At 43.4% G+C, this 16,010-nt stretch overlaps 1 protein-coding gene across 2 annotated transcripts; it reads left to right on the top strand.

The window, feature by feature from the left end:
• Positions 1–296: 296 nt before the first annotated feature.
• cyyr1 (cysteine and tyrosine rich 1) lies at positions 297–14,201 on the top strand. 2 transcript variants are annotated; one of them, XM_036983085.2, is made up of 4 exons: positions 297–806; positions 3,066–3,165; positions 6,323–6,483; positions 9,095–14,201. In XM_036983085.2, the coding sequence occupies exons 1-4, from the start codon at positions 725–727 to the stop codon at positions 9,226–9,228; spliced, it is 477 nt and encodes a 158-aa protein (XP_036838980.1). In that variant the 5' UTR covers positions 297–724; the 3' UTR covers positions 9,229–14,201. The 2 variants fall into 2 exon arrangements, with proteins under 2 accessions (XP_036838980.1, XP_036838979.1); XM_036983084.2 differs by having other exon boundaries at positions 322–806; positions 3,063–3,165.
• Positions 14,202–16,010: the final 1,809 nt, after the last annotated feature.

Raw genomic sequence — 16,010 nt, 5'->3', positions numbered from 1 at the left:
GCCTACATTTTACAAGATGAAGAAGTTTAGTTCAAAATTATATCCAACAAACTCCGTGCTTCTTGAACATTTAAAATAGAGGTTAATGGATGTTTTGTAGAGAGGGGATGGGTGGACATGTTGAGAGGGGCAGAGTGGATATTGTTTGGTTTCTGACTAGGGTCGTTGGTAAACAATGTTTTAAAAAAAAGTATATTTCCTCTCAAAATGATCGTGTACACGACATAGACCTATATATATATATTTTTCATTTTCAAAGTGGTCGTGATGATGGGGGCGGCGGCATCTTTTATGCCGGAGAGATGCGAATGTTATTGAGGTACTTCCATCCCTTTCCCCACCCAGTCAACAGAGTCATTTGAGAAAATAGCTTGCTGCGGGGGAGGGGAAGCGCTAGGACCCACTCCAGGGGGAAAGGGGAACAGAAGAAAACAGCGAGGAAAGAGTGAAGGAAACACTATCAGGGATACGAACACATGGAAGAAGAAACGAATGAGACTTTTCATTCTGATTTGAACAATTTTATGACTGGAGCAAAGATCCATTCATGTGCGTTCATGTCTCTCTTCGATTGTACTTTTTAGAGAACTCCGTTTAATTGCGCATATCAGCGAGGTTTCGGTGAGCGACTGTGTCCCATAGTCTTTTTAGGCGCATGTCGATGGAAAACGCGGACGTCGTCGTTTGGGAATAACTGTGAGCAACATTTAGAACAAGTAGGCCTATGCTATCAGTCGATATGGAAAGAACAGAGGCAGCGGGGTGGAAATTCATACGGGACTCTCTCCTACTTTGTCTTTTTACCGGTAAGAGTTCGTTCATTTGTCCCTGGTTCTCTAGGATGCTTTATCGTCTTCAACGTGCGCAAATGTTTTATTCTCAGCAAAAGTGTTCCTTTAACAACGGTTTACTTTTTTTATTAGGCAAATTGTGAATGTGAACTCCTCAACCCAATACATGGATGGTTTCACAACGTAAACGAACGGTAGCTATATCGCAAAAATACGTGCTTTTAAGTAGCCGGTCACTAACTTAGACATACTACGGTTAATTTACTCAATGGTAAAAGAGTCCCTGGGTAAATAAAACTACTGTAGTTTAATGTACGTGTCGCCACTTCTACAATGAAAAAAGGCTCAATTGAGTTTTAATCTCGCAAATGTAACCCAACAATTCACATAAAACTTTACATCAAATACATCGAAGAAAAAAGTGTGTGCGAGCGTGTGTGTGTGGGGGGTACAAGCCTTGCTCGGCGCTAGTCGCAGAACTATACTGTCATTGTCCCCAGCGTAAAAAGCGACAGGACGTGGAGGCAAGGAGCTAGACCTCAAGGGACCACCCATATAGACTCCCATCGTTGGATGACATGCACATTAAAGTAGTTACACTTCACAGGGAGAAATATGTTTGCAGCCCGAATGGCGCCCTATTCCCTACACAGTGCACTACTTTTGACCAGAGCCCCATGGTCAAGGCTGCTATTATAGGCCCACACAGCCTTTTCAGGGTTGGAAAATACAATCTGCCATCAGTTTGGAGGGATGTGTTGAAAATACACCAGCTTTTGAACAAAGTGAGAATAAGGCTGGAATGAAGATGGAAATCCTTGAACACACACACAAACACACACCAGTAATTTGTGGCAGTATGCTTGAAGGTTGAGAAACAGCAGGGCTGTGTCTGGGTTAAATTATCTGGGGGTTGAGGAGGGCAAACACCTAGATATAGGACACACGTCCTTTAGACAGACCGTGTGCGTTCACCTACTCTATAAATAATAATCAAATTCAAAAACCACAAGGAGTGTTTCCAAATGTCCTTTAGGCCACTCTCCCAAAGCCACCCCCTTCATTTCAAGTTGTCACGTATCCATGTGTCTCCACTGAAGGACTCTCACCACCAGAGGCCGGATTCACAAAACATTACTTACGAGAAAAACGTAAGAGATTTCTTCTTAAGAAGGTTTTGTGAATCCGGCCCCAGCTCTCCAGAGCCTCAGAGTGCCTGTAACCTTCAGTGCTTCATCTTTGTCGTGCTCACATACACACACAGGTTTACACATTTTTAGATTCCATTTAAGTAATTTAGCAGATGCTCTTATCCAGAGCAACTTACAATGAGTGCATTTATCTTAAGATACTGTAGCTAGGAGAGACAACGCATCACAATCGTGTCAGGTACAGTTTCCCCCAACAAAGTATTTATCAGAAAAGTCAGTTCAAGTGAGAAAAGAGGAGTGCCTTTTTTTATATACTCACTCACTCACTCACACACACACACACACACACACACACACACACACACACACACTTCCCCACCCAACCAAGGCTAACAGGGTATACAAAGGGAAAATCTTTGGTGAGAGAGAGGTAACGGCAGGTTCAGACTAGTGCAGAGAGAAAGAACACAGAGGTGAAGTTAGTGAATAGTGCAGTTGACTAAAAGTATACGCTTTCACAAAAAAAATATATATATATTTTCAGAAATTTCTTGGATGATCTCCATTCACATAGCCCTGTTGTCACACAACTCATCTTATTGTTATCACCCTTTTTGATGTGTTGTGTTGTGTGCTTATTGGTTTATGTTTAGCTCCCACTCTACAGGATGGACACCTTTTAAGGCTTAATAAACCCTCTATAAGGACTATATGTTTCCACTTATCAAATACCTTAGTTCTTGTTTTTTGAGTTTAAGTGCAATTACTCTAGTGAAAAAAAACTCTTAAGTTAAATCCTTGATCTTAGTGACATTTCCATGTTTAGAAAAGGTTAAATTAAGCAAAAGACAAAGTTTTAAGTGTATCTACCGATGTTACTCTCCATTATGTTTTGAACCTTTTGTAATATGAAAACAGCATTGTGATTTTGGCCTTTAAAGGGTTTTGGAAAATCTTGATTCCAAAGAGCACACTCTACCTTTCTCTCAGCATATTAGATGCAGGGTGTGTGTGAGTGTGTGCATGTGTCCGTAGTAGAGGTAGGTGTGTGTGTGTGTGTGTGTGTGTGTGTGTATGCGTATGCGTATGCGTCTCCATATAATGTATTGCATCTCTCCAGCAGGTCACAGTGAGGCCCAGTGTGATGGCTGTGTGGAGTACTGCTGTGAAGGCTCTCCCCCTTTCTGCTGCTCCTACTACGCCTTTATGGGAGATGTCCTCTCGTAAGTATACACACATATGCTCACACACAATGTCACCTTCTATACATACGCACATACTCAGTCACCCTCAGTCGATAAACACACACTCACCAACTACACACACACACACACACACACACACACACACACACACACACAAAATCACTTCTCTACCACTTCACCACCTGCCCTTTCCACATGCAGTGTATGGCCCCTTTGAGAGATTTGACCTTCGTCATTTGGCTCAAGACAGCTGGCCTCTCGCTTTCTCAGTCCTCCTCTCCAGTCCACCTATGGAGTATAACACATGCTACCTGCTACAGTCCACCAATGAAGAGGATAATGGTATTAAAGTGTTGTGTAAGCATGGAACATGAATTAATGCCACAGTTAAAATTCCCAAATTCACCATTTTCACACCATAAAGTTGATGCTAAATAAGTGGGGAATCCACAAAAAAAGTGCTATTGAATAGGCCCATTGAATGTGGACTCATTTTATCTAGCCATATAATGTAGCTCTTTCAAGGCCATGGTTGTTATAAGGTAATGGGGAGGAATAATGGTTCCTTGTCTCAAGAGAGATATCTCATCTCATTCTACAGCTTCTCCACAGCCTTTTAAATTGATTTTTGACCACATACATACATACACAAAAGCACACGCACATGTACACACACACACACAGGTCTGAGTCATATAATCAGATGTTTGAGCAGATCTCCATGGTTGCACCACAGACATGTTTGGTCATTCATCTTAAAATAGATAGGTGAGACAACAACATATCACAATCTTACTGCACCGCTGCTTGGACTCCACCTGGCGATCTGTTCACCGTTTGCCCTAGCCTGTCTCCCCCTGTCTGGTCTCCCCCTGTCTGATACCCCCCCCCCCCCCCCCCCCCCTTCTCCCGAGCTTTTGCTCGCCTCCAGCACACATGCACTGTTGGGGCGAGTGACTCTGAATTTACAATGGCTAGCCCCAGGTCGTTATATATTTAATTTTTTTCTTGTGCATTTTGCTATGCCGTGCCTTGATTGTATTACTGTTGATGATATCTGGAAATGTGCATGTACCCATCTACTGTTGCTAGCCCCAATTCTGACTTGGGCTCTGATATCTGCTTCACTGATTTCTGCTCCCGTAAAAGCCTGGGTTTTCTGCACGTTAACACTAGAAGCTTATTACCTAAAATGGATCAATTGAAAGTGTGGGTTCACAGCTCCAATCCAGATGTGTTGGTCATTACTGAGACATGGTTAAGGAAGAGTGTTTTGAATACTGATGGTAACCTTTCTAGTTATAACCTTTAAAGGCAAGACAGATCTTCCAAAGGTGGGGGAGTGGCAATCTTTACCAAGGATCACCTTCAGTGCTCGGTTGTCTCCACCAAGTCTGTTCCCAAACAATTTGATTTGCTGGTTTTAAGTATTAAACTTTCAAATAGCTCTTTGTTGACTGTTGCAGCTTGTACCCTACCTGCCCTAAGCTCTCTCCTGGCCCCTTACACCAAGTCTGAATTTGTCCTGCTAGGTGACTTAAACTGGGACATGCTTAAACCACCTGACCAAGTCCTAAAGCCATGGGACTCCCTAAATCTTTCTCAGATTATTACCAATCCCACAAGGTATGACTCCAAACACCCAGAAAAGGCTACAGTTCTCTCTGTAACAGTTCTCGCTCTGTGGGTCTAACCCAAAGAAGTTCTGGAAAACTGTTAAAGACCTGGAGAATAAACCCTCCTCCTCACAGCTGCCCGTGTTGATGGTGGGGTTGTTACTGACAAGAAGCACATGGCTGAGCTCTTTAATCACCACTTCATTAAGTCAGGATTCCTATTTGACTCAGCCATACCTTCTTGCCCATCCAACGTTTCCTCATCTCCCACCCCTTCTAATGCGACTATCCCCGATGCTTCTCCCTCTTTTTCCCCTGCCCCGCTACAAAGTTTCTCCTTGCAGGCAGTCACTGAGTCCGAGGTGCTAGAAGAGATCCTGAAACTTTACCCCCAAAAAACATGTGGGTCAGATGGTTTAGACCCTTTCTTCTTTAAGGTTGCTGCCCCTATCATCGCCAAGCCTATCTCCAACCTTTTTAAACTGTCTCTACTTTCTGGGGAGATTCCCATTGCTCGGAAGGCAGGCACGGTTCGCACTTTATTTAAAGGGGGAGATCAAGCTGATCCTAACTGTTATAGGCCTATTTCTATTTTGCCCTGTTTATCAACAGTGTTGGAAATACTTGTCAATAATCAATTGACTGGCTTTCTTGATGTCTATAGTATTCTCTCTGGTATGCAATATTATACCTGCTCAGGTTATGGATGTGTCACTGCAACCTTAAAGGTCCCCAATGATGTCACCATTGCCCTTGATTCTAAGTAATGTTGTGCTGCTATTTTTATTGACTTGGCCAAAGCTTTTGATACAGTAGACCATTCTTTTCTTGTGGGCCGGCTAAGGAATAAGGCGTCTCTGACGGGTCTTTGGCTTGGTTTGCTAACTACCTCTCTCAAAGAGTGCAGTGTATAAAGTCAGAAAATCTGCTGTCTCAGCCACTGCCTGTCGCCAAGGGAGTACCCCAAGGCTCATTCCTAGGCCCCACGCTCTTCTCAATTTACATCAACAGCATAGTTCAGGCAGCATAGCTCAGAGTCTTATACTCAGTTGGTCCCTTCCCGAATTTTGCTTTCTTAGTGTCCAACAAGTTTCTCTACCTTAACCCTGTTCTGAACACCTCCAAAATGAAGGTCATGTGGTTTTGTAAGAAGGATGCCCCTCTCCCCACAGGTATGATTGCTACCTCTGAGGGTTTAGAGCTTGAGGTATTTCTTTAATTATTTTTTTTATCCTTGTCCCCATCCCCGCAGGAGGTCTTTTGCCTTTTTAGTTAAATAAAGGTTAAATAAACTTTAAAAAGCACGTTTTCCCGCAACAAAGTCGTTTTCAACAAAATAGCCTTTTTGTGGGAGGCGGTGTCTGTGGGATTTATTTAAGATACTCTTTAAGAGGTAGGGAGGTGAATTGAAATTCCATGCAGAATTGATTTGCGAGAAGATTCATTGGATGAGATGACTTACCAGCAGCCACGAACTAGAATGAAAAGGTGAGCATTCAGTCAAAGTGACAAACGTGTTTGTGTGTGTGCATGCATGTGTGTATGTGTGCGCTTTCTAGGGGCACGGCGATCTCAGGCATCGTGTTTGGTGTGGTGTTTCTGATGGGAGCGCTGGCGGCCTTCTTCCTGTGTGTGTGCATGTGTGTGAAGAACGGGCGAGGGGCCCAGGTGGACGTGTTCAACACCTCCTACATCAACACTGTGTCCCAGGGCTACCCAGGTAAGACTGATCTAGGATCAGGTCCCCTCTGTCCATATAATCTTATTCATTATGATCTAAAATGATAAACTGATCCTAGGTCATCTTTCAGGGTCCATATAGTTTACAGTTTTATTAGTCAAATGCACAAGTACAGTGAAATGCTTAAAGGTCCAATGCAGCCATTTTTATCTCAATATCAAATCATTTCCAGGTAACAACTAAGGTCCTTACTGTGATTGTTTTCCATTCAAATGGCAAAAAGGAAACAAAATGAGCTTCTTAGCAAAGAACAATTTCTTAAGCAAGAATTTTGCTAGGACTGTCTGGAATTGGTCTGAGTGGGGAGAGGAAAACTGAAAACGATCTGTTATTGTCAGAGAGATTTGGAACTCTCTTTCTTATTAGTCTTTTAACTACGCTGAACAAAAATATAAACACAACATGTAAAGTGTTGGTCTCATAGTTCTTGAGCTGAAATAAACGATCTCAGAAATGTTGCTCTAAATGGGCATTATCATCATTTTCACATTTTCACAGTATTATTCCATGTATATAAAACACAAGAAAATCACATTTTTTACTGCACTGGTCCTTTAACCCCTTACACTTGTGAAAATTGGCTGACAAATTTATATATATTTTTTTAAGAATAACTATACATAGCATATGCATGAGCATGGTAGAAATTGAAAGAGAACACTTTGGAGATTATGGGGAATTTATCAGGCCAAAGGTGAGGACAAAACCGTTCACCTTACACGAGACTGATTCCAAACATTACACTGTTGATTTTTACGTGTATCTTACATTTACTTTACTTTCCATTGAAATGGCGTGGAAACATCAGTGTGTGCCCCGTCGTCAGCTAAGTTATAAAATACGATCTTACGGTGTCAGGCTTTCAAAAGGCACAGACAAATAGTCATTTTGATGCACATAGAAGGGAGTCATTAGTGCATTCAGGTGCATGTTTAAATAACACTAAAAATGGAACATTGTACATCAAATGCCTGTTTGCTTAAGACTGCTGCCATGCAAGCGCTTGGATGCGCGTACACATGCATACACACACTTGCATTGAAACGAACACGCCTGCACACACGCGGGGACACACACATACACAGATGCAAATAGTGCCACACATGCACACAAACGCATACAGTTGGCCTTGCTGTCATGATTTTTGTTGTCTTTGATGTCTTTTGTCTTTGCGTTGCTTTTTTCTGTTGTTGTTTTCCTTTGTTTTTGTATTTTTTCTCTTTTGTTCTTTTTGTTGGTTGTTGGCGCTTTGGGTCTGTCGGTGGTGGTTTTGGTTGGGTTGGAGGAGGATGGTGACGGGTGTGGAGTGGGGGGGGGGGGGGGGGATCTTGGAAGGTTGGAGGCCTGGCGTTTGGGAGCTTGGGCCGGTGGCCGAGAGGTCGCTGGTTCGGGTCCCCGATCTGAATGGGGGACCTGAACCAGAGATCTGAATGCCAAGGGAGTTCAAAGCTGTCATCAAAGCAAAGAGTGGCTACTTTGAACAATCTAAAATCTAAAATATCTTTTGATTTATTTAACACTGTTTTGGTTACTACATGATTCCATATGTGTTATTTCATAGTTTTGATGCCTTCACTATTATTCTTCTTCAATGTAGAAAATAGTAAAAATAAAGAAAAACCCTTGAATGAGTAGATGTGTCCACCAAACTTTTGACTGGTACTCTACAGTCAGTGCATATAGTCCTTGGTGGGGAGGGGCAGCTATGGTCTATCTGTATTGAAGTCCCATTGCTTGGAAGTCTCATAAGCTGCCTCGGAGCCTGTTGGTACGAGACCTGATACTCATGTACCGCCTGCCAGACGGAAGAAGAGAGAACAGGGGTGGCTGGAGTCTTTGGTATTTTTTAGGCCTTCCTCAGACACTGCTTGGTGTGTATGTCCTAATCTTATTCATTATGGTCTAAAAGGGCAAACTGATCCTAGCTCAGCACTCCTACTCTGAGACGCTTTATGAATACAGGCCGTAACAACTGCTCCTCCACTAACTTGCTGAACAGAAAATTACCAATTTACCCATTTCCCTGCAGTGCAATGATTCCACCAATAGAGGACATTGCTACTCCACCAATGACCAACACATACTGAAGTCTAGAACGTTTCTACCAGTGGAGGCTGCTGTGGGGAGAACAGCTCATAACAATGGCTGGAATGGAGACAATGGAATGGTATCGAACATGTGGTTTCCATTGGTTGATACCATTCCATTGACTCCAGTGGAGTCTGATGGGAGGAGTTATAGGAGGACGTGCTCATTGTAATAGCTTGAATGGAATCAATGGAACGTGGTTTCCATATGTTCATTTTGTGTTTTTATATGTGTTTGATATGAGCCTGTCCTCCTATAGCTGCTCCCAACAGCCTCCTCTGATTGACTCCATTCCAGCCATTACTATGAGCCGTCATCTCAGCAATCTCCACTGGTTTCTACAGCCCCAGCAAAACAGATACAATGACATAGCAGGGTCTGTTGTACTTGTATGTTGTATGTGTGTAGTATGTGTGTATTGGCAATCTTTATTTATCCATCAACTACTGATAACAAACATGCACTTTTCTCTCTCTGTGTCTGTCTCTCTCTCTTTCTCCAGGACCCCCACCTCCCTACACCTATGACTATGAGATGTACCCTTCGGCCATGCGCCCCCCTCCCTACACCCCCACCCCACCTAGGACAGACAGCTACTCCCCTCCCCCTCCGTATCCGGGTTGTAATCGTAAATGACTTGAAGACAAAATGGAGAGTCCTGACCAGGCTACTTGCCTTTCTGAAGGAGCACATCATGGATTAAGCTTATGCAGTGTATTAGCAGGGAAAGATGAGACTGTACGCATATCCTTTCGAACCTCTGGATCACACAAAATAACTGCATGTGGACTGGACCACTTTGACCTTTTCTTGTGCGTGTGACTGGGTCAATTAAACTGATTGGTGTTTTGTGTGTGTGTGTGGGGGGGGGGCGGTGAAAACCTCTGAATCACTCAAAATGACTGTGTGGACTGATCCACTTTTGAACATTTGATGTGGGGGTGGGGGTCAATCCAACTGATCAGCTTGTCGGGGGTGAAAACCACTAGTAGTATTTGACTCATATTCTTTGTCAATGAATATGAGTGAGGGGACAAAGTACGTAACTTTATTTGAAGATGTGGATCTTTGTTGTACCATTTCTCTGGTAGAGATGTCTGTTAGCTGGCTTTCCTTTAGGCCAATGCTCTTCCCTATCTTATTTCAACAAGGCAAAGGAGAGAAAACTGTAGCCTAGTCCTAGATATGTTTGTGCTCTATTGCCAATTCCTTTATGTGGCAATGACCTGAGGACATGGCGAAACAGCACAAACAAATCTGGGACCAGTCAATGAAAACTGTGTAAAACTGTGAATTGTACCGTAGAAAAAGGATGGTAAACATGAAGTTTCCCCTAGGTACAGATCTAGTATCAGCTTCCCCTTCTCCCAATCCCAACCTTAACTATTAGTGGAGATACTACAAACCTGACCCAAGATCTAACATATAAATCAAACTTTATTTGTCACATGCGCTGAATACAACAGACCTTACTGTGAAATGCTTACTTACGGTCAGATGCCGAGCAGCTGCCACAGCAGGCGTTGATGCAACCGGTCAGGATGCTCTTGGTGGTGCAGCTGTATACATTTTTGAGGATCTGAGGACCATTGCCAAATCTTTTCAGTGTCCTGAGGGGGAAAAGGTGTTGTCGTGCCCTCTTCACAACTGTCTTGGTGTGTTTGGACCATGATAATTCGTTGGTGATGTGGACACCAAGGAACTTGAAACTCTCGACCCGCTTCACTACAGCCAGTCGATGTTAATGGGGGCCTGTTCCACCCGCATTTCCCTGTAGTCCACGATCAGCTCCTTTCTTGCTGACATTGAGGGAGAGGTTATTGTCCTGGCACCGCCAGGTCTCCTATAGGCTGTCTCATCATTGTCGGTAATCAGGCATACACTGTTGTGTCATTGGCAAACTTAATGATGGTGTTGGAGTCGTGTTTGGCCACGCAGTCATGGGTGAACAGGGAGTACAGGAGGGGATTAAATACACACCCCTGAGGGGCCCCAGTGTTGAGGATCAGCGTGGCAGACGTGTTGTTGCCTACCCTTACTACCTGGGGGCGGCCCATCAGGAAGTCCAGGATCCAGTTGCAGAGGGAGGTGTTTAGTCCCAGGGTCCTTAGCTTAGTGATGAGCTTTGTGAGCACTATGGTATTGAACGCTGAGCTGTAATCAATGAACAGTATTCTCACATAGGTGTTCCTTTTGTCCAGGTGGGAAAGGGCAGTGTGGACTGTGATTGAGATTGCGTCATCTCTGAATCTTTTGGGGCGGTATGCGAATTGGAGTGGGTCTAGGGTATCCGGGATGATGCTGTTGATGTGAGCCATGACCAGCATTTCAAGGCCACTTCATGGCTACCGACATGAATGCTACAGGCGGCAATCATTTAGGCAGGTTACCTTCGTTTCTTTGGGCACGGGGATTATAGTGGTCTGCTTGAAACATGTAGGTATTACAGACTCGGTCAGAGAGAGGTTGAAAATGTTAGTGAAGACACTTGCCAGTTGGTCCGCGCATGCTTTGCGTACACGTCCTGGTAATCTGTCTGGCCCCGGCAAGACAGATGTGTGAATGTTGGCCTGTTTAAAGGTCTTGCTCACATCGGCTACCGAGAGCATTATCACACAGTCGTCCAGAACAGCTGGTTCTCTCATGCATGCTTCAGTGTTGCTTGCCTCAAAGCGAGCATAAAAAGCATTTAGCTCGTCTGGTAGGCTCGTGTCACTGGGCAGCTCGCGGCTAGGTTTCCCTTTGTAGTCCGTAATAGATTTCAAGCCCTGCCACATCCGACGAGCATCAGAGCCGGTGTAGTAGGATTCAATCTTAATCCTGTATTGACACTTTGCCTGTTTGATGGTTCGTCTGAGGGCGTAGCTGGATTTCTTATAAGCGTCCGGATTAGTGTCCCGCTCTTTGAAAGCGGCAGCTCTAGTCTTTAGCTCGATGCGGATGTTACTTGTAATCCATGACTTCTGGTTGGGATATGTACGTACGGTCACAGTGGGGACGACGTCATTAATGCACTTACTTATGAAGCCGATGACTGCGGTGGTATACTCCTCAATGCCATTGGATGAATCCCAGAACATATTCCAGTCTGTCATCTGACCACTTCTGTATTGAGCGGGTCAATGGTACTTCCTGACTTAGTTTTTGCTTGTAAGCAGGAATCAGGAGGATAAAATGGTCAGATTTGTCAAATGGAGGGCAAGGGAGAGCTTTGTATGCTTCTCTGTGTGTGGCGTAAAGGTGGTCTAGAGGTTTTTTCTCTCTTGTTGCACATTTGACATGCTGGTAGACAGGAGGTAAAACGGATTTAAGTTTGCCTGCATTAAAGTTCCCAGCCACTGGGCGCATCGCTTCTAGATAAGCATTTTCTTGTTCACTTATGGTCTTATACAGCTCATTGAGTGCAGTCTTAGTGCCAGCATCGGTTTGTAGTGGTAAATAGACAGCTACGAATAATATAAATGAGAACTCTCTTGGTAGATAGTGTGGTCTAGAGTAGAGGTCGACCGATTATGATGTTTTTAACACCGATACCGATTATTGGAGGACCAAAAAAAGCTGATACCGATTAATCAGACGATTTTTATTTATTTATTTCTAATAATGACAATTACAACAATACTGAATGAACACTTATTTTAACTTAATATAATACATCAATAAAATCAATTTAGCCTCAAATAAATAATGAAACATGTTCAATTTGGTTTAAATAATGCAAAAACAAAGTGTTGGAGAAGAAAGTAAAAGTGCAATATGTGCCATGTAAAAAAGCTAACGTTTAAGTTCCTTGCTCAGAACATGAGAACATTTGAAAACTGGTGGTTCCTATTCCCAGGTAAGAAGTTTTAGGTTGTAGTTATTATAGGAATTATAGGACTATTTATCTCTAACATTTGTATTTCAAATACCTTTGACTGGATGTTCTTATAGGCACTTTACTATTGCCAGTGTAACAGTATAGATTCCGTCCCTCTCCTCGCCCCTGCCTGGGCTCGAACCAGGAACACATCGACAACAGCCACCCTCGAAGCATCATTACCCATCGCTCCACAAAAGCCGCGGCCCTTGCAGAGCAAGGGGAACAACTACTCCAAGTCTCAGAGCGAGTGACGTCACCAATTGAAACGCTATTAGCGCGCACCCCGCTAACTAGCTAGCCATTTCACATCGGTTACACCAGCCTAATCTCGGGAGTTGATAGGCTTGAAGTCATAAACAGCTCAATGCTTGAAGCATTGTGAAGAGCTGCTGGCAAAACGCACAAAAGTGCTGTTTGAATGAATACCATCGCTCAGTCAGACTATCAAATATCAAATCATAGACTTAATTATAACATAATAACACAGAAATAGGAGCCTTTGGTCATTAAAATGGTCAAATCCAGAAACTATCATTTCTAAAACGAAACGTTTATTCTTTCAGTGAAATACGGAATCGTTCTGTATTTTATCTAACGGGTGGCATCCATAAGTCTAAATATTCCTGTTACATTGCAAAACGTTCAATGTTATGTCATAATTACGTAAAATTCTGGCAAAATAGTTCGCAACGAGCCAGGTGGCCCAAACTGTTGCAGTTAACCCACCGTTCCTAGGCTGTCATTGAAAATAAGAATGTGTTCTTAACTGACTTGCCTAGTTAAATAAAGGTGTAAAAAAAAAACGGTGTCCAAAAATACCGATTTCCGATTATTATGAAAACTTGAAATCGGCCCTAATTAATCAGCCATTCCGATTAATCGATCGACCTCTAGTCTAGAACTTATCATAAGGTACTCTACCTCAGGCAAGCAATACCTCAAGACTTCTTTAATATTAGACATCGGGCACCAGCTCTTATTGACAAATAGACACACACCCCCACCCCTCGTCTTACTAGACATTGCTTCTCTGTCCTGCCGATGCATGGAAAATCCCGCCAGCTTTATATTATTCGTGTCCTCGTTCATCAACAACTCAGAGAAACATAAGATATTACAGTTTTTAATGTCCCATTGATCATATATCATCCATTTTGTTTTCCAATGATTGCACGTTGGCCAATAGAACGGATGGTAGTGGAGGTTTACTCACTCGCCTACGAATTCTCAGAAGGCATCCCGAACTCCGCCCCTTTTTTCTCTGTCTTTTCTTCACGCAAATGACTAGGATTTGGGCTTGGTTCTGAAAAGGCAGTATATCCTTCTTGTCGGACTCGTTAAAGAAAAAATCTTTGTCCAGTTCGAGGTGAGTAATCGCTGTTTTGATGTCCAGAAGTTATTTATGGTCATGAGAGATGGTAGCAGCAACATTATCTACAAAATCTACAAGTTCTAAAATAAGTTACAAACAACATTAAAAAACAAACATTTGGTTAGGAGCCCGTAAAGCGCCAGCCATCCCCTCCGGCGCCATTGTCCAGATCAGCGTCTAGGGGCAACTTCACCCTACTCTGAGCAGGGCTGCCTGCATGTGCACAGTGAAGACGGGTCTGGGCCTGCTCTCGGAGGACTGAGGAACGATGAAATTAATCCTATGATGGTGATGTTTCTCAACACTCTTTCAGTGTTGTTTATATGTTGTCGCTATGAACATGTTCAGGATGAAAGTTCAATTAAAGTTTCCAAATCATATTGTCTACTCTGCCTCAATAAATACCCAAGAAAACCTCTAAACTCAGTACACCAGTCAATGGCCGTGTGTGTGCATGCACGAGCACGTACCCGCGTGTGTGTGAATCGGTAAGTTTGAATGAGTCTATACCATATCAGTGAGTATACCAGAGAGGATGTAGAAGGGAGAGAGCACAACAACAAGTCCAGCCTAGACGTAATTTGTGCTCCAGATTCAAGTAAAAGTAAGCCTCTGCATAAGGGCTATTTGAGATGGTCATTCTGCTCACACAAAGGAGGAAGACAGCCAGCACTTCGCTGCAGTGAAATTGCTAAGCAAATCAACCCTTTTATTCAATAAGGGGTTGTGCAAGGCAATTTTCCCACTCCTTCAAAATGGCTCATATTGAAGATTAATCCAATTTGTATTTCCAACTGAAAAATATTCTACCTCTGCCATATTATTCAGCTCAAGGGGTGAAGTTTCCCCCTAGGTACAGATCTAGGATCAGCTTTCCCTCCCCAAATCCTAACCTTCGCCATTAGTCTGGGGGGGGGACATTATCCAAGATCAGTGTCCGGGCCTATGAGCAGCTTCACCCTACACATAGTATTCATGCAGGCAGCTCGATTGGTGCCTCGAATCACAACAGGTAGGCTACTTCTGGTTATTGAGGTCATAAGTAATGCACTATAGAGTGCCATTTGAGACACAAACCTAAGGTCATCGGAGCTGGTATTGACCATTGGTGGTCACATGTGTCACATGGCTATGAAATTGAAAGTAAGTTTGAGCACATTTCTTTAATCTTGAGGACCATTTCTATAATACTCAAATTGAAATTAATTGTGATTGAAATTAAATGTGCCTACTCAAATTTGCACCATGAGCTGTCTATTTCCGACTGATTGTGCTGGGTCTGCTGTTTCAAGGTTCAGCACCACAATGTAAGTTACTCAAATCTGGCTTATTGTGAGGTCAACAACTCTAATAAATACATAATATGCAAGAAACATATCTTATAAATTCAATTATAGTGGTAGCAAGCTATTAAAGCTATTTCATCTCCGTGCTCTCCTCAAACTAAACAGAACATAGTGTCACGTTCTGACCTTTATTTCCGTTGTTTTGTATTTATTTAGTATGGTCAGGGCGTGAGTTGGGTGGGCAGTCTATGTTTGTTTTTCTATGTTTTGGGGCATTTCTATGTTTTCGGCCTAGTATGGTTCTCAATCAGAGGCAGGTGTCATTAGTTGTCTCTGATTGAGAATCATATTTAGGTAGCCTGGGTTGCACTGTTTGTTTGTGGGTGATTGTCTATGTTGATGGCTTGTTTCAGCACAGGTCTCATTTTGTAGCTTCACGGTCGAATTTGGTTTATTGTTTTTGTTACTCGTTTGTATAGTGTTCAGTCTTTCTTTATTAAAGATTTTACCATGGACACTTACCACGCCGCATATTGGTCCTCTGATCCTTCTCGCCTCTCCTCTTCAGACGAAGAGGAGGACGGCCGTGACAGAATCACCCACCAACCAAGGACCAAGCGGCGTGGTAGAAAACAGCGACGACAGCAGCAGCAGCAGCAACAACAACAGCGGCCGGTATCACAGGACTCCTGGACATGGGAGGAGATACTGAACGGAGAGGGACCCTGGGCACAGGCTGGGGAATATCGCCGCCCCAAAGCAGAGCTGGAGGCAGCGAAAGCTGAGCGGCGGCGATATGAGGAGGCAGCACGGCAGTGCGACAGGTACGAGAGACAGCCCCAAATTTTTTTTGGGGGGGGGCACACGAGGGGTGGAGCTAGGCCAGGTAGCAGACCTG

This window comes from Oncorhynchus mykiss, chromosome 7, assembly GCF_057628025.1.
Source record: "Oncorhynchus mykiss isolate SJ-2025 chromosome 7, ASM5762802v1, whole genome shotgun sequence".
Taxonomy (NCBI): domain Eukaryota; kingdom Metazoa; phylum Chordata; class Actinopteri; order Salmoniformes; family Salmonidae; genus Oncorhynchus; species Oncorhynchus mykiss.
This window is presented reverse-complemented; position numbering and strand designations above follow the sequence as displayed.